This window comes from Dermacentor albipictus, chromosome 1 (assembly GCF_038994185.2).
Source record: "Dermacentor albipictus isolate Rhodes 1998 colony chromosome 1, USDA_Dalb.pri_finalv2, whole genome shotgun sequence".
Classification (NCBI taxonomy): domain Eukaryota; kingdom Metazoa; phylum Arthropoda; class Arachnida; order Ixodida; family Ixodidae; genus Dermacentor; species Dermacentor albipictus.
The window spans coordinates 436,667,039-436,691,929 of record NC_091821.1 but is presented as its reverse complement, the minus strand read 5'-3'; the positions used below and the strand labels follow the sequence as shown (position 1 = coordinate 436,691,929).

The window sequence follows — 24,891 nt, the reverse complement described above, 5'->3', positions numbered from 1 at the left end:
TATTGAAACTAAACACTCATGCGGACATGCAAAGTTCATTTTTTGAGTTCTTGAGGTGCTGCTTACAAAAATTCGCACATTTGTACAGCAGTTTGCTGAACATTCTTTAGCCCAGCCCCCCTCCCCCTTTCCCCAAGTCAAAGCTGTACTCAGCCCGACACTTTGTGCCGATATGGCCAAGGACGAATCATACTAATACACAGTACACTTTGCCTTGCTCTGCTGTGAGTCATGCGTGTCAACTTGTTCCACTGATAATTGCTGGCTTTGGCACCCACTTAATTTTGTAGTTCGCATTTATTTTGCTGTCATAAATATTATTGCAGGCATTTATGTCCTTTGAGAAAAGCTATCTGCTGATGTGCTACTCATTCTTTACATTTATTGCAAGGGATAAACCACACATATAATTATTCTTTTTTAACGAGACCATCGTGTATGAAAAGGTGGCAAGGTAAAAAAAAAATAATGGGAAATTTTATGCTGTTTTCACAATATGAACTTGGGCATTAAGGCTTTAGACAAACTTGATGTGTTGGCAGCATGTTACTTTTAAAAGATTTTTATGATGCTTGTTGTAATTGCTGCACACACTGGGTAGATTTTGGAATAAGAGAAGTTGGTACATATGCACACACGTATTCATGCAGCTGTGTGTGCGTGGTAGCCTACAGTGATGACTGGTGGTTTGTTACTAAGCATTGCTTTATGCTAAGCACAATGCAAGACTTGCTTGCATTATGGCACCTCTTGTCTAATGTATAAAACTGGGAAACAGAGAAACCATTAGTTCATTTTGAGTAGCATGTTTGGACTTGTGTTTTACTTTTACTACCCAATGTGAAAATGAGCTGCACAATAAAAACCCAATGGCTGAAACTCTACTCACTGCTGTGTGACACATTGATACTGGAAATTCTAGTAGTGAATGAAATGAGCAAGGATAACTACCCTTCCAGCTTATTTTGCTGTACAAATATTTTAACGTGTTTTGTTAAAAGAGTACATTTGATTGATTGCTGTTGGCTTCAAAGTTTTCATTCCCTAGGCTACTCAGCAATCATCTAGTTTTTTCTTTTTTTTTTACCTAACTGGACCATTTCCGAAATTTGTAGTGACCTCTGATACCAAGGTCACGGAGCATACACTTTGCTGTGTCGTTGGAAAGCATATGTTTTGGGATCACTTGCACTAAGCGACACTGAAATAGCTGGTGCATTTTTGTAGTGTCGTTTGAGCTCATTCAATTGCTGCAGTTACGCTAGTTCTGTCGTCAATGGTTGAGGAAGACTCTATCCCCATTCCATCCCTAGACAACGAACTTTTCACAGTGGTGTGTATTGCCCTAAATGATTTGCAAATGTCTAAGTCGGCTGCCATGCAAGACTGTTTTTTAACCAAAAACTCTCAACAGACTACTTCTTTTTTTACATGAATACTGTTGCCTTTTCTCATCCACACCCACGAACTAACCTGCCACACCCCCTTCCCTTAGGGAGGAAGCATAAGATAGAGGCTTTAAGAGAAAAACTGTAAACATTTCATGTCATAGTTCCCCCACACCCGGCACCTGGCCACAGAGAGGGAATGTATTGTTGCCTCATGAGGCTTATAGCGTGGGAAAAAGAAAAGGACGAAAGGAAGATGTGACGCACACATAGCGCCTGTGTGTGTCACGTCTTCCTTTCGTCCTCGTCGTTTTCACGCACTATAAGCCTCACGATGTCTTACCAACAAGCCCAAATCACTGCATTACAGTATTGTTGCCATTGAATAGAATTTGCTGCTGCCGAACTTTTGTAATGTAGAGGAAATTACAGGTCTTGGCAGTAGTAAAGGTAAAGCTCATGAATGGAACAATACTTTGTTCTACTAGTCCGTGGTCAAGAGTATTTCGGTTGGAAAACACCTTTCTCGCACATGCTCAGAAATATTTCTGAAAGAGGCCCATTATTCGTTAAAGGAGTTGTGTTGATGAATTGTTTGGAATCCATGCTGACTTTTCCTTACTAGCGCTAGTATTGCTAGTCACTACTGCACCAAGAGGTTGGGTCTTTCTGTTATAGCCCACATACTTTAAGTGTTCTTTGCCTCTAAACTTCTCTCTGGTTGAGTACACATGTTCCCATTAAATTAAATCTGTCGTTTTGTGCCAGCCAACTTGTTGAAATACGTATTTGAAGAACTTACATGTAGTTTTTCTTAGTTGCTTCCTTGCACTCATTAACAAAAAAATGGTGTTATATCAAACATTTGAACTTTTGCAATGAACAGCACTCTACCAAAATTACAGAAAGCTGACTTGCCGGTTTGTTTACCTGCCTTTATTCCTATGAAACTGAAGAGGTGTCAACAAAAGAAAGGGTTCGATTAGCTTGTGGCAGCTTTTCTTTGTTGTTTATTCTTTAGCTTATTTTGACGTTGCGTTGTCATCAGTGGTGACGTTAGACTGGTGAAGGTACACCACGCAGCTGTTGCCAGCGCAGGATGGAGTGCTTGTTTTTGCCCTGGCAGTCCCCTGACCTAGTTTTTCAGGCAGCTTCAGAGGGTGGTCATGGAACAGCAATACCCTATTGTATTATTTTAACGTATGTGACAGGTGTGATCGTCACTCTGTGGGGCACGGCATTGTAGCTGCCACCTTTGTTTTTGTGTCCCGCTGTGAGCTTTGTTGCGTCGCGTGTTGTGGAAGGCTTCCTCTCTACTGCCCCTGCTTTACGCTTACGTGAGCAGCATCAACAGATGTTGGGCATCTTGACGCCTAGAGACTACAGTAAAAGTGAATAAAGCCAACAAATTCGGTTTAAATCAGAGAGCAAACGAATATAGACGATATTCTAATTGGCATTAAAAGAAAAAAATGGAGCTGGGCAGGTCATGTAATGCGCAGGTTAGATAACCGGTGGACGATTAGGGTTACAGAATGGGCGCCAAGAGAAGTGAAGCGCTGTCAAGGATGGCAGACGACTAGGTGGGGCGGTGAAATTAGGAAATTTGCGGGTGCTAGTTGGAATCTGTTCATGCTGGACAGGGGTAATTGGAAATCGTAGCCAGAAGCCTTCATCCTGCAGTGGACATAAAATAGGCTGATAATGATGATTACGATGATACCAAAAAGAATACTGCATGCATTTGGCTTCACATTGTAGCTGTAGATGGCTATCAGGTATGTTCCCAGTTCTTGTTTTATTTGGGCTTTGTTAAATTAAGCCATGTTTCAAGCTGAAATTTATTGTTTTAAGCTTGGTTAAAGCTTTCATAAAGAAATACATTGGCTTTTACAAACCATCCACTATTTTACATGAAATTCTGCTGCTTAAATGTTGTACAAAGCCTTCTGTAATAAAGTCTCTGCATTGGCTCTGAATGGTTGCCTGCAAGGCATCAGAAACTTCACTGCCTTCTGTCACCTTATCACCGACATTGTGAATTGCGTTTCAGTGTCTTAAAATATTTAATTATTGCGTCACTAGATTTTCATAGCACTGACTGAATTTCAGTTTTTGATATCACTGACAGTTATTAGATACACTGTCAGCCATTCTTTCAAGTTAAAAGAGACAAACAAGTAAAAAAAAAATGTCAGCTTCCTGGGGAGAGAAGTGGAGGCAGAAGGAAGTGGTTGCAGCACGGTGCAGTACATGACCATCAAAGCTTGCCAAGTTGTGAGGTTAGATCTGGTAATTGGACCAAAGTGTAGCTATGAATGTAATGATGCATGATATGGCGTAAGGGGAGCATAGTAATTGTATTGATTTCAAGGAAGCTCTTCTTCTGCATGGCCTGCCCTTGATGCGTTGGCTGAATGGCAACTTGCCAGACACACATGTCTCACTCTTCGGCACAGCTGGCTGTAGTATTTTGCTTGTTGTGTTAGGTCCGGGAAGCTGCCTATCGAACATGTAGCCTATTTTTGGCATGGCTCTTTCTACACCAGTGTTTTTGTCTCCTCATATCTTGTCTCTTGCCATAGAACAGCTGGAACCCATCTCTCATTTTTAATGCATGTTTATGTTGATCATACTATTTGTTGCTGTAGCTTTTAATCGGCATGTTCATTATTAAGCATTTTTCTTTTATTCTGTCTTGCGGTATTTCCTTAGGAGTAAGCTTTAGCTTATGGGCTTCTGTCTAAAAACATGGTAATAGAGAAACTGTTTGTCTTAGCAACCACTGCACCAAATTTGATGACGTTTGGTGCATTAAAAAAAAAAGTTAGAAACAAGTGTCTGTAGGAAGCAGGTTTTTTATTTAGGCCATCGATTTTTCTATATATTATGGTGAAAATTGAAAAATTTTCAGAAAGAATGCTATCAAGTTTAGAACTCTAACTCAGCAATCAAAGAAATATATCACACTTCTGTACGCAGTACCTAATAATACAACTAAAGTAGGCAAAATTGATGTGTTATACCACCCCTCTTAAGGTGGGAGGCCCCATTCAAAAATAAATTTTCCTGCACAAGACTTATCTTTTGTGTTTTTTTTTTTTGCATCTTATGTATGTCCAAATATTCAGAAACATGTTGCAGAAAAACTGTCTTCCTGTCATCATTAGTTTGAGAGTTACAGTGAGTGTTCCAAACCATACCCTTGTCTTACAAAGCTGAAACAATGTACATTGCATTGGTTCCGAAAGTCGGTACCATTTCTTTTACGTAAATGATATTCAAAATACTTTTTTTATTTTATGTTGTCGACGAGCAGTCATGCGAACAAAAGGAGACTCTAGTGAATCTCTATTTGTTGTTTTTGACGTCTTTCACATGGTTGCAAATATTTGTCTGTTTTTTTTTTTTCGAAATGAAATATTGCTCCACCTCATGTTATGCAAATTCGATAACTGTTTTCTGAATGAATATGTTAAAATGAAATTTTTCACACTCACTCCTCACATAGAGATGTGTGCAACAAATTAGGACAATTAGGACAAAGTAAACTGATGCAATACTTTGAATTTACAGCTCATTTTGCTAATAAATTTTGTCCAAGTGGGCAATTTTTTTCACTTTGCTTCGTTTTTCAAACCTTACTTCCTTAATTTTTATCGCATTAAATTTATCCTACTTTATTGCCCAGGTTCTACACTTAGCTACATAAATGCCAAAGCTTTGCTAATTCAACAATTCATTAGTTACTTATCATTGCTGGTGCGACTAACCCTTTTTAAACTCATTTTTTGACAAAACTTGCCTTTCAGAAAATAAAATGATCCATATATTGCACTCGATATAGTTGGGTAGTGTAAATTAGACATCCTTATTCAGAAAAAAAATGTTTTGTCAATCCTAGCTTTTGATTTAAAAACTTTTTTTTTTTTGGCCTCCCACCTTCAATATGCCACTATTCTGTCAGTGGGAGTTTTGCAAAACCCTTTTAAACAATGTAACCAACTCATCTAAGCTGTAAATTCATATATCAGATTTGTTCGCTTTAGATGCTCTAATATATACAGTTAGCAGAACTGTGATGTTTGTTTCTAGGCAGAAGTACAGATTGGCTCACTGCTAAACAGCCTGCTTAATAGTAATGAATCACGTGCTGAGTGATGATATCGAACCTGGGCTTCTCAGTGCAGCAGCCTGATGCTCTAACCGAAATTGCACATATACTTTTATTGTGCCGATACCAAGTAAATCTTCAGATGATCGCCATGTGTGTTGCATTGCATAGTACATTTGCTCAACAGCACATGTGGGGGCCGATTTTCTTTGGCCAATGACGCAGGAGTGAAATGGCCAAATTTTAGCATTTGGTTCACCGCTTCACAAAAACTTTGCCTCACACAGATTCCAAGAGGTGCATTGGATCTGTATAGTATCTTTTTTTTCTCAGTTATCTCTCTCTGTCAATTTTTATTACTGCAAAGGTTGTTAAACTGTAGCTTTTTGTTTGCTTTGAGAGGCACTTTTTTTTCATTTTTTGTTTATGAGGTATAGATGATGTGTTTAAGTACTGGTGGGTCATATTCATAATCAGTCACACTGGTACTCACTGGTGGATCAAAGGAAAGGAGGGAGGGGGAGGTTGCCATTTGGGGAACTGCCCCAGTACATGTGTACACTTCAGAGCTGAGAGAATTGAGCATGCAGTGAGTCATTCCCCAATTCTCTGCATTTTTTGGTGAGGGCCCCTCTGCATCCACTCCTGTTGTGCGTAACCAGTGCCTGTAGGCACTAACATGGATGCTCGGGCACTTCCATTGCTTATGAAATGCATTATTCAAAACCGCACCAAGAAACACTTCAGCGAGGAAAGGGAAACATAAATGTTCATTTAAACTGATGCTTTACTTTAAGAGACTGGTACAGTCACTTATCTATTGTCTATTTTAGCACATATCTAACAGAACAAAAATCAGATAGTTTGCATATGTTTTGTTGCTTTTATTGTTGTTGTATTCTTGCTCATGCACTTACTTGCTTATGTGCACATGAGGCTGCTCACCACTTTGGTTAGATAGTTGCATTCCTTCGTGGAAAGTGTCACCAGTAGCACACTGACACATTTTTTCGTTGTATGTATAACGCCTCATAAATAAATAATCAGCTTGTTATCTTTTTTTCTTATTGCTTTCTGAATGTAAATGTGTGTGAGGCTGAGCTATGTTGTCATGGTGCTCATGCTTACCTGTGTGTATGCCTTTAAATAGAGTTAGACTCTTCTTTGCCTCGTATCATGACAGTCATGCCACTTTGTCAAGCAGCCTGGTAGCTGAAGCACTAGCAGACAGCTGTCAAAGTATTACGGAGGTTGGGGTGGGGGGAGCGGAGTTGTGAGCAAAAGTTCAAGGGCTGACCTAGCGCGTAGGCTGTGCAACACTTTCTCGTCTATGGCATCTCTGCAGGCCACTCAGGTATACAGAAAAGCAAAGAAGGGCATTGGGCTAGTCAGGTTAATGGTACAAGGTGGCTGCTACTAAAACCAGTGTCATAATTGGGAGGAAGAAGCAAAACAACTAAGTATTCTGATCCATTGTGGCATTCATTGGCTGAAGCATCTGCCCAATTGGCAGTTTGCATTTCACTGACCAGCCATGAAAAGACCACTTAAAAGAATATTCGCTTTTGGTTCCCTTGACTAACTTTGTATGGGCTACTATAAAAATTGTGCACATGTTCAAAGAAGTTGGGCTCCTTAATACATTTTCCTTGTGTTTGGTTGTTATCCAAGAAGCACAAAAGAAAGTTCGGCAGCACGTTACAATCCTGTAACACGTGAAGGTTTAAAGCCTGCTGCACATGTGGCAATGCATTGAGTTATATGATCAGAGGGGTCAGGCTTCTTGCAAGACATAACGAGCTGTAGTGTGGAGTAAACATCTCGTGCTCTAGGTTGACCTCATCGACACGTGCAACCACCTAATGCACTACCTAAAAGTTCTTTCATTCTTTCTTTTGTTCTCTGTTTGTTTCCATCGTTCTTGTTTTGTTCTTTTGCTCTTTCTTTTGTTTTTTCTTTCGTTCCTTCTTTCTTTTGTTTTTTCATCCATAATCAGCCATTGCATCTTTGCTTGCTTACCGGAGGCATGAGCCATTCCTGATGATATTTTTTGCATCACTGGACTAGAGATGTCGCTTTTTTCGGGCATGAGCCATTGCAATGAGCCACTTAAGCCTTTCACCTTAAAAATGCAACAGTGCATTTGCTTTCTTGCAGAATGGCTGAAAAGCTTCTATGGAGGCAGCTATAGTTATACTTCCATTAGTTTGTTTTGCAAGACGTAAAAAATTTGTTCAAATTATCAAACCTTGATTATAAAGAAGAAAAAAAAGAACATTGTGCTTTATTGGACTTTCGGACACATTGGAATGAAAATAGAAATTGAATGAACGAACAATGAATTGACAGGGGCCCAGTGCATATTCTTAACTGCATGAGTATGCATGCTATTTATTGTTTTTAATATTGTCATTCTCTCTTTCACTGGATCTGCCTGGTTCATTTGTGTTCCCACTGAACCAATAATGAACAATGCTGAATAATGCCCCGGCAAAGCAGCCAAGCATGACAGCTGCAGTTATCCTTTGGTGCATGGTATTCAGCCCCTTTTCAGGACTTGCTCTCAATGCCGCAAATAAGCAGAAGCAGTGGCTTAAGCACCACTTGTGTCAACTGTTTTGCACAGCAGTTACATGGACTTGGGCTTCTGCAGTTTGCCTTGATGGGGCAACAACATCAACGGCTTTGTGCGTCGTGTTCCGTGTTTGCTCATTTCTTGCCATCCACTGTCTTAGCTTCGTATTCTCTTGCTGTGTCCCTAACACATGCACTGCCAATCCTGTTTTTGGCACCAACGTATCACCTTCTCCTCGAGGATTGAGTGCCTGCTGGCTCGTGTGATTTTTGTCCTTGCCTTTTCACAAGTTGCTGAAGCACACTGTTTTCTTCTGGGCCTCTGAAGGTGTGCATCTATCCAGACACTGCCCTGTCCAAGCTAAGTCCTCAAGGTGAACTTATCTTGGGGGACGGTTGCTGCTTCTGGTTTCTCTCTCTCTCTCTCTTGAGGTTGTTCTGGCAATGCAGCCTATATATAGCTTGTGCAGTGCATTTGGAGTGTTTATGTTTCGGTTATCAGTCTCTATGTTGTGTTGTCGCCAGATATTGCTCATTCTGTTGTGTGCGCTGGAACGTCCTTGTATTGGTGTGTGGCCCTCTGCTGTAACACTGTTTTCATAGAAAGCAGCTACAATTCAAGGGCAGTGGCACACGGCTAAAATCACTTTCTCTTTGGTGCATGGAGGTTTACACTGTGTCTATTTATTCCAGACGTCTTCATTGGCATTGCATTGTATATATCTATGCTTCGATTGTCTGTTCAAAGCAAGACGGAAGGGTTATAGAAAGATGGGGAGTTGAATTGACCAACTTTGGACAACCAAGGAAAGGCTTCATCCCAGAGCAAACATTTTATAAAATCTGTTTTTGTCAGAGCAACACCAAAGAAGAGAAGTTGCATTGCTAAAACTTTGATTCTGGGCTGAAGCTTTCCTAGTTCACCCACTGCTGATGAATTTTTGTCGCTTCTCAAACAGACATGACACTTGATGTCGTTAATGCAGTAGCATTCGTTGCCCCATTGTTAGGCGAGTCTTGTAATGTGAACCCAGATTAGAACTGGAGTGTTCACTGTGAGAGTAGGTGCAACAAGAAAGGAAACAAAGAGATTTGTTGGTCTAATGTGGGGTAAAGAGCAGTGGCCAACTTTTCACTGGTTTTGCATGTTTTTATGGAGCATTTTGACTTTATGCTGCCCTTGATGCCTTGCCATGCGCCCAGTGGTGTTGGGAATTGGTGCGATTAGTATGACCGGAAGCCTAGGTGGCCACTGGAAAACTGATATCAGAGCAACAGCACCACCAAAAACATCAACAAAAGAATCAGTGCAGGCTGCTTCCTTCTAAAAGCTTTATTCACTAATGTTTACAAAATAAACCTCTGCGGCTGTCGCATCTGTTTCTTCAGCCTTGTTCACGTTGAGCTGCAACAGTGACTTCATATGCTTGCTCCACTCTTGGATTCTGTTCAGATAACTTTTTCTTGGAAGTGGAAAGAATCCCCGAGAAGTTTTTCTTGGTCCTTTTCTTTCTTTATGCCTGACACAAATGCAGTAGGCTGAAATCGCACAATGTGAATTTGATTTTTTCTCTGCATTATTTATTTTGGGTAGAATTTGCAAGCTACCGTCTGGCACTGGGCATTTGCATTCTGCTGAGCATTCACTGGGACAAAGGGGTGGGGAGGTGCAACACCTGGTTGGTGCTGTTTGATACTTGATGCTTGTGAGGGGTCCATTCTCATGTCACAATGTGCCATGGAATGTAACCTGTTTGTGAAAAACTGCACCGGCTGTCATTGCCCATCAGAAGTAACTTCAGACATGGGAAAGTTAAAGTGAAAATTGTCATCCACCCGGATGTTGCATAAAGCTACAAAGGAAACCCACACGGGTTTCTTAGAAAGAAAGCTTTGCAGTTGAGAAAAAAGACGGCCTGGTCTGGGAAAAATTTTTGCTCATTTGCAAAGGTTTCTTTCTGATAAATCCATATGGGTTTTCTTTGTAGCTTCATGCTACATTTGGGTTGATGATAATTTTCACTTTCATCACCCTTCCTCCACCTTGCAGAATTCCGCAGAACTGATTTGCAATATTCATATGTGTGTTGTGTCCCATTCACATACAATATCACAATGCACTTGCGCAGAGCTGGAACCCCATAATGGCTGCGAATATATGATGTATGTGCCAGCGAAAAATAGGAGTGAGGTAGGTAGTGAAGTATTTCATCCTTTGGGAACGTGCCTGCCTCTGTCATTGCATCTGCCCCTTTTTGCAGCCAGACATTGTGCTTCTGAGGCCATTGATGAGGCAGTTGTTTATATATATATTTTTTTAATTGACTGCGCAGCATTTCACAATGGCTTTCAGAATGTAAAATGTGACACAAGAGGTGGACGTTATTACATTCCTAAGCATGTATTACAAGCGAGGAATTAGTCTTATCTCGTGCACACCCTGTGCCCCATATGTCGATGTTGCATGCCCAGTCCAAGAATAAATTTTTGCCTTCCGATTTCTTTGCTTTGAGCTCCTCTGTTACATGAAACTGTGCGAGCACTACTGCATTTCTTTGAAGTTCTGCGTCCACTGCCATTCCTTCTGCTGTGTAGCGCTTTAGCAAGAACCGCCCCGAATCTCCTGGATCTGTTTCCCATGTTATCGTGCAGGCACGCCAAAGGCACAGTACGAAACCGTGCTCGAGGTGGCCACCAAGCACTTGTCGCCGGCCAAGCTGGCACTGCTGAAGCTGTCGCTGTCTCTGCGAGCCCACTCGCCGGCCGTCGAGACCTTCCAGCAGGTAAGACACTGGAAATGCATCAGGGAACTCGCGGTTGACATTTTCTTTCGCACCGTAATCGAAGTCGCGCTACTAGTTGCGAGGCACTTGGACCGTGGTCTAAGCAAGGCCGGGATAATGTAGCATTTATATTCTAAATCTATTTCCTTTTTTTCCACTTCGTCAGTGGTGCTGGCGACGCTCCATCCATGCTATCAGCTGTGTAGGCCGGCCGTGATCTTTAAGGAATAGAATCGAGCGAAGGAATCGTAACGTTATGCCGGCCCAGATGTGACTTGGCCAAGATCGCGACAGGCTGCCAAAAGCGGGAGCAGCCGTGGCCACGGTGTCTTGAACTGGCGAACCGTAGTGGCGATATTATGTGGGCTTATATAAGCCAGGCGCTTCAGCTTGACCTGTCATGACCTGCAGAATGCTGATGGTTCCGCCACCATGTCGTTTGACCTTGAAACGGAAGGCACTAGCCAGACCACCACATCAACGAAGGGTTACTGTTCTCTCTCTTTATTTTTTCTTCTCTGGTCCCGGAATAGAATCATGCTTATAGAAGCTTACGTGCTCCGACATGAACCGTTTGTTCCCTCGGTCCAGGCTTCGGTCTTGGCGCAAGGCGAGTATCACGTCTTCGCCCGGGCGAGGCATTTGGTGTTCGCCACATGTTTTCATTCGAACCGGCGGCCCTTCTTCGCGTTCGCGATGAAACACGAACGACGCGACCGCGTTACTGTGCAGCACTGGCGCGGGCAGATACCCATAAGGCCCTGGGCGCAGAGAGAGTCCTCTCCTTCGGCTGTGTAACGACGCGGATAAGGTCGGCCCTGCACGGGTTGGTGACGAACTTCGCTTTCCTCTTGCACCGCATGTTCGGTCGCGGTTAGACGCGTGCGCGCTGACGACAAGTGTTGCAGCATTGTTGCACCTCGTTACGCCATTCGGAGGCTGGAGAGCGTCGATCGTGTGTCCGACGCGAGTTTCCTGCTTTGCGTGTCGTGTGTGCTCGTGTGACAGTATATGTGTATATACAGGGTGTTACCCCATAAGTTGAGCCAAGAATTTAAAAGTGAAAGGCGAGTCGGAAGGAAATTGAACCGAACGCATACTATTCGCAATTAGCCCCGAGAATTAGGAGTGGCGCCCTCTCGCGAGTGACGTCACGGCCAGGACGCCGCTCGCTCCGGCTCGCTCGGCTGCCGCGCGCGCTCGTTCCCTTCGTGTATGCTTGGGGTACGGGTGGCTCGTGCCGTACGTATTGAAGAATACGTCGGCTTCTTTCAGCTGCCATACCTTAACCACAGTTTCTTCTTCAAAAGCGTGTGAGTCGAGAAACTTTGCGGCTTGCATATCGCAAGCTAAGTAGCGTTAAAGGGGTCTACTAGGTATTGCAATGCATATATGCGCCGTGTCTATCGGTAAATTTTGACTAAAAAAAGAATATCTGCAAATTGAACGCGCGAAGTTGTGTATGATGCTTCGCTAAACATTTAACATTCCTTTAGTATTTAGCTATGAGAGGCATTGCATTTTACGTGGAAGAAAAATTTGGTAATTGGCGTCAACATGTTATCTGATTTTAGAAAGACACTGCCCAGCGAAGCTCTCATTATGATTCCTATTACTCTGGTGTGTTGTTTTATTCAAATATGGCCATTCATTAATGCGTAAAAAAATAGTTAGGCGCGCATTTCTTATGAAAAAGTTTGCTGCTACTTTCATCCCCCTCTGAAACAGGCCTCCAAAAAAACGAATTGCTCATGGCTGCTAACACGACGGCGCGTCATGTAGAGTATTTACATAGTTAATTCACAAACACCATAGTAGCAATCACCTGAGAGAAAAGTTGTTAAGATCGAGAGCCACTCAATTGAAAGTGATGAAATGTTTCATAGTGGCCCTCAGTAGCCTTTATCGACAATATGGCACACCCCTGATCACGTAACGGTAGCAATCGACTGTCCGTATGGCGAGGCACGCTATGTTCGCGAAACCCATCAGTTCACTACAACTTCGAATTAAAACCATAAAGCATGTTTTTTACAGCGCCAACTGGAATGGCTAAAGTATTCTCGAGCTACTACATCGCAGCTTAGATTTCCTGTATACAAAAGGAAAATCCAAGCACCTTCTGTCTCACCATGTCTCGATCCAGCGTTATTCAATTATACAAACGGATTCGCTTCGTCGGTACATAAAAGAGAACCTTGCAGGCAAATTAAGTTTGCTCCAATCCAGCCGCAAACATTCATAAAGAAAGCACCACAAGCCTTGCATATACTTTCACTTGATTTCTGACCCTCCACCGGGGGAATTTCGATATCTTGAATATGTCCCACACTACTAGTCATTGACGCTTCGACGTCTTTCTGGCTGCAGCTATGCGGTCCAGCAGGCATGCTTCACTAAAAAAATTGGGCCGAGCAGCCTGTGTCAGTTCGCCAAACAGATTCGTCATGTATATTCCTCAAGCAACAAGCACCAGTAAATTTCTCAAGTGAGTTTGATTTGGTTTGATTTATTAATTTACATTTACACACACACATGTGCAGAGGAGTGGTAAATGGAGGTGGATGAGGGAAAAAAGCCGCACAGACGCGGCTTGAGGTAACCTCACCCCCTTAGGTACAATATGGCTGCATGGGGTAACACATCAAACGCCATATAAATTACATTTATATAGTGGCCATAAAACATTGCAGTTATACAATATATGAAAGAACAGTAAAATATTTCCACAATAACAATGCAAAACACACTGCGGCATTGAAATAAATAAATGATATACACTAGGTAACATAGACCAAAAAAAGAGGAACATAACATACATTATTAATCATTAACAAACGCGCTCTAAAGAGGTGAGTTGAACGTGTAGCACGGAAAAGGGAATATATATTGGTACATTCCTATTTGTACTCTGCAAATAGCTGTAAGCCTTCATTAACTTTACTTCAAGTTTCCGCCGCTTAAAAAAAATGAACACGTGAGGAACCGCCTAATGTTGACAAGCAGTTAAAGAAGCAAGTGAGGCGTGTAGAATCTAAGCTCCAGTATTAGTTAAGTCCCCGTGCTACCGCCGAGCGTTTCTGTGAGGAAATGCAAAAATTCGATATTATACCATGAACTACTCGTCGTGAGCAAACCTGTTTTAGCGGAATAAAATCAACGTAACTGCTGTAGAAGTCATATATAGCCAGCTTTGTGACATACTTGTTGCACCGCGGCAGGCATGGTATCATAACTGGATTCCTATAGGCTATGCTCTTGCGATTGTCTATCCGCGTATGAAAAACCCGCAATGGGCTGGTTTGCGTCGCTTCGGCTGGCACTGTAGCATTGCCTTCGAGAGCTGCATTGTTGTCTAAGAAATTAGCTCTCTGAATAAATGTTCGCAAAGGAAGACGTCGTAAAAATATATTTGAGACGACCACCATAAGTATACAAGCAGAGAGAACGAGGGCGAACAAACGAAAACACCGCAGAAAGCGCCCGGACAACGCCCGAACTGTAGCAGACGACAGGCGCGAGTCCGTGCCCTGACGTCACGCGAGCGGCGCTCGCAGCGCCGCTCGTGTTCGTTCTCGGGGCTAATAGCCTGTAGTAACTCAGACAAACTTTTGTTCTCCCGATAACTCGCCAATTAGTTAAGTTTAATTACCCAACTTTTTAATTATTGGCTGAGGACCCCGAGTATAATAAGCAGATTTGTAGAGCACCTTCAGAAACCACCGATCGAGTTGTTTCCTTTACGATACGTCTCATGTAGTCCTTTTTTTCCGGGTTACAAAGAAAGCCCGGAAAATATAAAAAAAAGGGGGGGGGGGAACACGTGGCGAAGAGTTTGCGCAGTGGTATTGTGCTGCCCTCAAGCGTGCGTTCGGTGAACAAGCTCGGCTGCATCGCGACTGGCGACGAGGAAGCGGCAGGGCCTTTTTTATCTCATCGGCAGTGCTCGGCCAGCAGCATGCATTTTCGCCGTCATCCGACGAGAGCCGACCTTGTTCACCGAACGCATGCTTGAGAGCAGCACGATACCACTGGGCAAACGCTCCGTCATGTGGCTTTTTTTTTCATATTTCGCGGGCTTTCTTTGCAAGCCGAAAAAAGGACTACGTGAGATCGCAGGAGATGACGCTCAGGAGATAAAAACTAAATAGTCGTCGAAGTCATCATTGTCAGCCTTTTAAGGCGGCATCCGTGCAACATTGTGCCCTTGTGGGGGAACGGAAGAGCTATAGTATGGTGACTAGAGGCCACCATAGCTATAGTCTTGAAGGCGCAGTGCCCATCGGTCCCACCGGCCAGACGAGCTATATGTGTGTGTATATATATATATATATATATATATATATATATATATATATATATATATATATATATATATATATATATATATATATATATATATATATATATATATATATATATATATATAATCAGCCTGGCTACGCCCACTGCATTGCAAAGGCCTCTCCCATACTTTTCCAACTACCCTGGTCATGTGCTAATTGTGGCCATGTTGTCCCTGCAAACTTCTTAATCTCATCCGCCCACCTGATTTTCTGCCGCCCCCTGCTACGCTTCCCTTCCCTTGTGATCCAGTCCGCAACCCTTAATGACCATCGGTTATCTTCCCTCCTCATTACATGTCCTGCCCATGCCCATTTCTTTTTCTTGATTTCAACTAAGATGTCATTAACTCGCGTTTGTTCCCTCGCCCAATCTGCTCTTTTCTTATCCCTTAACGTTACAGCCATCATTCTTCTTTCCACAGCTCGTTGCGTCGTCCTCAATTTAAGCAGAACCCTTTTCGTAAGCCTCCAGGTTTGTGCCCCGTACGTGAATACTGGTAAGACACAGCTGTTATACACTTTTCTCTTGAGGGATAATGCCAACCCGCGTAATCGTAATCTGAGAATGCCTGCCAAACGCACCCCAGCCCATTCTTATTCTTCTGATTATTTCAATCTCATGATCCGGATGCGCGGTCACTACCTGTCCTCAGTACATGTATTCCCTTACCACTTCCAGTGCCTCGCTACCTATCGTAAACTTCTGTTCTCTTCCGAGTTCTCTTCTGTTCTCTTCTGTTCTCTCTCTCTCTCTCTCTCTCTCTCTCCATATATATATATATATATATATATATATATATATATATATATATATATATATATATATATATATATATATATATATATATATATATATATATATATATATATATATATATATATATATATAGTCATGTAATGAGAAGCCAACAAACACTGACACCAAGTACAACATAGGGGAAATTGCATGTGCTTAATAAATGAAATAAAGTAATGATAAATTAATGGAAATTAAAGTGGATGAAAAAACAACTGGGGCGCTGGCTAACACTCCCAGGGTTCTACTAGTACACATAAATACCCAAGAAAGTGGATGGGGAAACGCCGCCGCGGTAGCTCAATTGGTAGAGCATCGCACGCGACATGCGAAGGTTGTGGGTTCGGTTCCCACCTGCGGCAAGTTGTTTTTTCATCCACTTTAATTTCCATTAATTTATCATTACTTTATTTCATTTATTAAGCGCATGCAATTTCCCCTATGTTGCACTTGGTGTCAGTGTTTGTTGGCTTCTCATTACATGACTAATAATTATCGGGTCCCTCGGTTAACCCCCTTTCTTCTCGTTTATATATATATATATATATATATATATATATATATATATATATATATATATATATATATATATATATATATAAAGAATATAAAGCCTACGATAGCGCCAACCAGCGAACGTCGTTTCTGTAAAGCATTGGTTATACCAGAGGACTATGGTTATACGCAGGGAACTTACGCATTAAGCCGTGGAAGAATGGGACGGCTGTGCGCGCTCTCAGAACGATGATTCTTAAGTCTTCACTATACAAGCACGATGGCGACGATCATGTATCGCGTCCTCATCGGGACGCCGCAGCCACGAACCGAACCCGCGACCTTGACTTCACCAGCATAACCCAATTCATTCGCTCTGAGCCACCGCGGTGGGTGATGGTCTGTCGCAACTCGTGTGTGTGTGTTTATAAATATATATATATATATATATATATATATATATATATATATATATATATATATATATATATATATTCCCACAAAAGGCGTTACTTTGAAGCCGGGTAGAGTTAGAAGCGATGGCCTTGATCAGCTGAGCGCCTGTCGATATTCAGCCAGCCAGCCACACGTCGTCTTCCTCGTTCACCACCTTTCGGTGCCCCCACATACTGTTTGTTGAGGCGTGAACCCACTATGCACCTAAGAGCGTAACAATATATATATATATATATATATATATATATATATATATTTATTTATTTATATTTGTGTGTGTGTGTGTGTGTGTGTGTGTGTGTGTGTGTGTGTGTGTGTGTGCGCGCGCCGAATATCGTGTTGACACGGGGGTGGCGTACGCCATGCGTATACGTATAGGTAACATATACCTTGCCGTATAACGTCGGCTGTGCAAGCAGTTCCGCGTATATCATGCTGCGCACTCGATCGTACGAGGGTATATATATGCGGTTACCTCAGGACGTCTTCGTCAAGGTCAGCTGCGGCATCGGCCCGAACGGCTCACTGGAAGCTGGAGGGGGGGAGGGGGGCGTATACTATGCCGGCGATTGCTCGCTACGCGCGACCAGTGCGTTCATTAACGAGGGCTCCACGCGAAGGGTAATTCGCCCGTTGTCACTGCACATGCATGGCGTGCGCCTAGCGCGCGGCCTTCGCGAAAATCCGTAAGGCTGGTCAAACTGTGAGCATATAGGACGCAGCTGTGCCGCTTTTTCTTTATGTCAACTTAATTGGCTTGCGCGCGCTGTGTCTCTCTGCGTGTTTGATGTGAGGCTATTAGGGTGCACTCGATGCGCACTTGGCTTTGCGTAACCTGCCGCATATGAATGTGCGTTGGAGGTGTGTCTGGCCGTCTTCATGTTTCTTTGTTTGTTTAGGCATCTATATGATTGAGGAAGTTTTAACGCTGCAGCGATCGCTTCGGGCAGCTGTAGGGCGCTCGCTGTTTAATTCGCATCTTGCGTCTTTTATTTTTTTTTTCTTGTCCGCGTCATCTCTCTCGTATGCAAATGGCGAAACGAAGCGAGACGGTCGACGATATGATCAGTACGATCAGCCCCGCCGAGCTATATAATCGCGCTGTTTTGACGTGGCACCTTTCCACCGGCGTGTTGCGCCTCGGTACATAAGAGAGAGAGAAAGCCTGTTTGAGTCATTTCTTTCTTTGTTGTGTGTGTGCATGTTGAATGACGGTGTTTGTTGACGAGAGCCGACACTCGAGCGACTCCAGAGACTCGGCGTCGTTTTGGCGCATCATGGTCGACCGCAGCCTCGCGAGATGTCGTGCGCCTGTAGCGCTACGTGGTGTACGTTTACGCCGGGGTCCGCTGTGTAGCGAGGCACCCGACTCGCATTCAGAACCCGCCAGTTTCGTTTGTTCGTGAGCGCAGAAGCCGAGAAAAATAAATGCGAAGGGACAGATTAATCGACGGGAGGTCTACTATTGCGGGTGCGTTAGAGAGTGAGGTCCGAAGTCGTACATCTCCAGCAGTCATTCGTTGCTTGCGTACCTAACAGCCGTTGCGTTTCGTGTTGATCCAGCCTGTATTGTAATGCGCTGGAATGGACTACAACACCTGCGCGCCTACGCGCTGTGGAGGAACACATATACTGCTTGAGCTGCGCGCCACTCGGGATTGCGTCGGGCTTTCGGTTCCCGGCAGCTTTCCCCGCGCGCGCTGCCGCAGCTGTCTCTATCAGATCTGCAGTGTGTCGCTGGGCCTGTGTCGACCCTCGACGCTGGAATTCGTTCGACACCGGCGCGGACCGGCGGATGACACACGGGCACGCTATGCTATGTCTCTTCCAGCACAGCCCGCGGCTCGTGTAAGGCGCCGTGGGAATCGCAGGCTGGGTGCGAGCGCTCCCCACGAGTCAGGTGTCCAGACCCCTAGCTCGGAGCTGCCGAAGACACGTCAGCGCCCGCATCTGGGTGGGAAGAGGGAAAACGAAAAGAGTCAAAGAAAATCCGGCAGATTCCACGCCCTGCGGGAATCGATGTTATGGGAAGCAGCGTGCGTGGAGCCTACCGAGTTGACGAAACGGCCATGAGAGCACCAAGACGTAGGTGGCTGTTTCGTGACCTACACGACACGCATGTCATGATATCCATGTCATGACCGATCATTTATGTTCGTCATGCACTATTGTCGTGCCAATTTTGGTACATATCAAGTTAACCAAACGACCATGAGAACACCAAGACGTAGGCGGCTAGATAGATAGATACTGTCAATGTGGCAAATGTTCGCCAAGAAATGCTTCGCATTAAAAAAAAAAAACAGGAAGGAAGAAAGGCAGGATGGAAGGGATTAATGAATTAATGAACGTATGAATTGATCAGAGGCGGCGCCAGGATATTTCCATAGGAGGGGGGGGGGGTGCGCAGGGGGCATTGCAGAGCGTGATTCTGCATTTTCGTTGGGTGTGTAGAAGTCGCTTCATAACTGGTCACTGGTCATAACTGGTGGGCGATGGGAGGGCAGAAGGAAATTTTGGGAGGTCTCCCCCCCCCCCTCCCTCGCCTCCCCTTTCGCTCCCCTTAAAGTCGCTCCCGAGAGCAGGAGGCAGGGATGAACAACTAGGTTGCGTGGGTGAGGGTTATTGGGTGAAGCGAGCTGCGCTGCGTATCCGCCGTCCTTGTATTGTCGCCATTGTATGATCTACGTTATTTTGCTTGCATTTGTTGGAGCCGCAGCGGCTCGTTCCGGTTACAAGTTATGTGCACGCCGTCTCGGGAGAACTTGCCATGCGCAAATGATCGAAAAAAAAAAGAGGTAAGGGCAAGGAGAAATGAGCTGCACTGTAACACGTGGAGGAAGCGTTCGGTATATAGGTTTGGGGAGAACATCACTAACTCGGCGGTTTATAGAACCTCCGCCAGCGCGGCGCAGGAATCGTTTTGCAGTGCAGCTGTTGAGCCATGCGTATAAGGAAACGAAAGCGCGTACGTTTAATGCGGTGCACGGGCGACGCTGGAGCTGGCACGGGCAGAAGATGGCTCGCGGAGGGCGTGATCAGCGCGAGCGTTTCAATATGCGCGATTCGTGCCAACGCTTGTAACTGCTTGGTGGTCCGAAGGGAAGTCGGGGAGCAGCGCTTCCTGCATTTTATGCGGCTAATCGCCGAAGGGACACTGAATAACAATTACAGGTTACAGGTTGTTCGATGGCATGCCCCGATAGCAATGCAGATTACGCAACGTTTACGCCGAGCGAGTACTTGATGCGCCACGACAGACGGAATGGCGGAGCTTGCCTTTGACGTCATTGTGTCGGCGACTGGCAGGGTGATCGTTTATTCGTAAGACAATTAAGGTTGCGCTGCATTGACGTGCCTTTGATCTGGTAACTGGTTTGTTGCCATGGTTAGCTCAGTTGGCAGGACGACCGCCGGCCGCTGTGACGTCTCAGGCTCGACCCCTTGAACGGGCCAAATTTTGATTCCACTTCGAAACTTTGTTGGGGGGTGGGCGGGATACCATATAGGAGGATCTCCTTGTAGGTTCACTACTTTCTGTTAGATGCCAGCTTTCCATCACATCACAATAAAGAAAATGTTTACAACTTTTATGGATTGCTAAATAATGCACGTAGGCGTATAGAGGAGGCTTTGTATGGTGTAAAACGACGCTAAAGAAAGGGTAGCGACGTCACCTTAAAGTTTCTGTAACTCGCCAAGCAGGCCGTACGACTGCAAACTGGTGAGCATCTGTCCATATTCGGGAAAAACAAAGCGTATGTGTGTGTGTGTGTGTGTAGGGGGGGGCTTAAGGCCATCTTTTTTTTGTAACTTACTGTCTGCACGTTTACATATGCGCCATGAGATACCGCATTAATGTTTGTCCAACATAATGAAAGAAACTGCATATACATATCAATGTTGTACTAAGGCCGCCATCACACAGCGTAACAGACGGCCAGACAGGCGAGACGCTTAATAAGAACCTTCATGTACTTGTGTTTGTTTTGCCTTCAGTTAATAGCATATATATATATATATATATATATATATATATATATATATATATATATATATATATATATATATATATATGTTGCTCTCATAATTAAGTCGCGCTTCTTTTGTTTTTCCAGCACCAAATACCGCAATATTTCGCCAGTGCCGGTCATAATTACTGAGGTAATAATTAGGCAAGTAAAGTTTCTGGGCTCTTCAGCTTCGTAAATATAAGCACAGCGAAATATTTCCTCAAGGGGAGGGGGGGAGGGCGGGAGGGGTTGCGGCGCATTACTATAACCGCGCTTGCAAGTTACGACTCTGAACTGAGCAGTGTTCTTTCGCAAGGGAAGGCGCCGCGCACATAAGATGCTCGTTCCGGCTGGGTCGATCGGCGCCATAAACGTGCCACACCTTTTCTCGCTCGAGTTGAATAACGACAATACTGAGGCGTAGAGCTGTTCTTGGGCGCTCTCAGAAGCAAGTGAAATGAAAAATCGCGTTCGCCCCCGTTTTGCCAAAGTATCGCCCTCCAGCTGAGGCCGTAACGGAATGGGACCTTGTCGCTAGCGTCGTAAGAACGTCTGCATTAAAAAAAAAAATGGCAGTGGCTTAGCTCGGCTATGCCAGGATATACGTAGCGAAAGCTCAGGCATAGCATGGTTAGCCTTGGTTAATCTTGATTGCAAGTCCAGGTTAGTCTGGTTGTCTAGCTATGTTGCGGCGTTTAGCCAGTCGTTCGGCGCGCTGTTCGTCTGTTTCCTGGGCGATTCGTTTCCGCTTCGTCTCGTTCCGATGTCGATTCCAGGCCTCCTCATCGGAATTGTCGCCGTCCATGCTGCCGCCTCAGCTGTGGTTGCGGCGCACGCGAGCTCTCCCTTTCAATCCTCCGACATGTTATCAGGCATGCGACGCAGCTGTCGAGGCGAGCGCAACGACGAGGAACGCGTGTGACGTCATAACAAATGGCGGCGGAATAAAGGCGCGGCGCAGCGGAACACCTGTCGCTCGGTGCTACTAGTGGCGCATGCGCAGTAGTGACTAGGGAGCGAGAGAGATATAGCCGCGGCAAGGCCCGCGTTGTGACATCATGTGCCTCCTCGGAGCACCGCCACGGCGAAATCGCAAGTTTGCAGCCAGTAAAGTTGTCGCTTTAAAAACAGCCCAGGGCAGCCATGCGGCGATTCACCCCTGGGCTCCTCTTAGCCAGGCGCGAGGTGAGTCACGTGATTGGTTGCTAAGGCTACGGCGCAGCTGCGGTCAAATGAGTGATGATTTTGTCGTGAATTGCCACTTCAACATAAACTTGGAAGGTCGGTGCTTTGTTGTTGTTGTTGAAGGGACACTAAAGAGAAAAATAATAAAGCTAAAATAAAGAGAAAAGGCGGAAAACTGAGAGATGGGTGGCGATGCCGCCTTGGAGTTCCCGCACCAGGTGTACACGTGACTCCATAGATTTTGACGGCGTCTGCTGTAGGTCCTATAGTTAAGTCTTCATCGGTAAATGTGGACTGCATTGTGTTCTGCAGGAGGCAATCAAGGGCTCAACGTGGCAAGTTTTCAGGAACTTTCACTAAGCCAACGCGGTCCAAATACGAGAAAATCCCTTGAAATCTGTGACGTCACACTGACCTACCGGCATTGAGGGTTTTGCGCAAAATAAAAAAAAAAGGAAAATGGTACTTCGACCTTCATTTTCCACTCGTATGATCAACACCCGTTAACGTGAAATTAGCGACCGTATAGAGTTCTCAAACAATAATTTATCAGTCTAGACTGATCGACTGTTTTGCTTTGGTGTTCCTTAAACTGAACAAGCGGGGCCTGACATGCCGTGAGCGATGGCGAGTGTATGGGAATAATAGGAGTCGTACGTGCCTGTGTCAGAGACGCTGTCCGAGTTTCGGTATATAACTACAGTCCTATAAACGAACGCCAGCTGCCGTGCGGCGAGAGCTAAATTAAGAAGTTCTGCAGCTGCGCGTAAATGCGGCCGACGCGTGTGCCTGTCGGCGATGTTCCATTGGTTGGTGAGAAACCGGGAATGTAGAAAATGGGGCATGGGAGCATATAGAATGTACATGAACGTCTACGTACACGTAAAAAAAAAAAAAGTGCCGTTTGAGCGTATGACATATGTGCTGGTCACTCATAACCCGAGCCGCGTGCGCCAGCGATATGGGCGGCACGAGTGTGCAGTGGAAGCGAACGTTGTGTGTCCTTCGTCATCTTCCTTATGTGACTGTCTCGGAGAAGAAAAAAAATACATACTGTTAATTAACTGGAGTCCAGGTTTCCACCATGCTCCTTTTTTTTTTTTAATCAGCTGACTCGGGAGCAGACGTAGATGCAGTGCCGCCGGCGACATGCTCCGACATACGGAGCTGCTTGAAAAATGAATCTCTCCTCTAACGACAGTACATTCGAGCGGACGCCGGATGTGCGCCTGATTATTGGTTTATATAGCCCAGGAATCGCGAATTATTATAGAAGCATAATGGGCGGCGCGGCCGGCTTCCCGCCCGACGAGGTCAAGGAATGTAAAGGTTGGAGTCTAAGTACGTTCCCGATCACAGCTACATGTGGTTGAGCATATATGACGAATCATTAGGTCTGTGTGACGGCATGTCGTTTAATCGTCGCCTCCCGCTGGCGGTCAGACGTGTCGAAGTGCAGTTCGCTGACCTTAAATGGCGCAACCGCTTCACTCGTATAATTGGAAGGCGCATCGCGTCAGTTCCCTTCGAGTTGATCGTCCGCGAGCTCGTATTCCGCAACTTTTTCGGCCGTGGAATGAACCTTCTCCACCGCGATCGTTGTCAATACGTGTTCGGCAATGAAATCAGCTGGTGCGTGTACGCAGCCTTGTGCTTGAACCTCTGTCGTTTTAGCGGTGTGTGAATCCCACCCCTTGTGCAACGCATTCCTCGGGGTAGGTCTGCTTATGCATTGAAATTAAAGATTAAAGATATACGTCCGGGATCGTACGGTATATAGTAATTTCGTCCTGCTGTTCATGATATAGAACAGCTAAGGCTTATACGGCTTACATGCAAACGTGCACGGCTAAAGCTCTCTAATAGAGAGTTTTAGCGGTTTTGTAGTGTGTTGTACACGGAAGCGCAGTACGGTAATTTCGTTTACACACTGCGTATATCCGCCTTCTACATTCTACGAAATGAAAAGGCTGATGCCTCAAGGCGGAGTGCGCTCTCGTGCGGTAATACGACGTGACTAAAGCTATCTTCTATACTATATCTCACAAGTGACTTGCAGCACTGCCGAAGGCGCGATGTGTACACGAGCAATATAATTTATTGTGCAGCGCTATATAGTTCGGGGCTAGATTGTCTTATTATACTGACGGGACTAGGGAGCTTTATTTTTTGCTCCACACGCGATACATTACAGCGGTACGTGCCTATATTAGGCCCTTTGCGGACGGTCGTCGTATACTGCGAGTTACTGTGGCTGTTACCACCGGTAACTTTAACAGCCGCCCTAACCGCGGTTTCGCAGCGACGTGGCAGCGCTCCCCGGGTAGCCCAGACCGCCCGCTTCGATCCCGATTCGCGCTTGTTACTGGCTCTCCGCCCTAGCAGCAACAAATGAACGGCAAAATCCATCATCGCGTAGTCTCATCTCAGGCTGAGGAGAAAGCTTTGGGAATATTTCGTCGTTATTATTGAAATCGGGTGTTTTGTTTTGACGCTGCTATAGGACCATACTGCACAAGCATCGCCTAGCAGTAAAGGTGGCTAGGTTTTCGCTTAGCATGTGACGCCGCAGCCTTAGCGCTGGTGATGCGTTGGCGATATAGGGCGCTACAATAATGCCATAACCCCCGTATTCTAGAACGTTCCTCCGCTCGACACTCCACCTCGACTCGATGGATGGATGTTATGAGCGTCCCCTTTGGAACGAGGCGGTGTGTTGTGCCACCAAGCTCTCGAGAAAG

General features: G+C 44.9%; 1 protein-coding gene across 4 annotated transcripts in view; it reads left to right on the top strand.

The window, feature by feature from the left end:
* The window catches only part of Uggt (UDP-glucose-glycoprotein glucosyltransferase), a 190,324-nt gene that overhangs the window by 21,540 nt on the left and 143,893 nt on the right, over nt 1–24,891 (top strand). For all 4 annotated transcript variants that reach the window (XM_065439706.2, XM_065439714.2, XM_065439733.2 and 1 more), the window contains exon 4: nt 10,729–10,859. In XM_065439706.2, the coding sequence (XP_065295778.1) occupies nt 10,729–10,859 (131 nt within the window). The remainder of the gene's footprint in view (nt 1–10,728; nt 10,860–24,891) is intronic.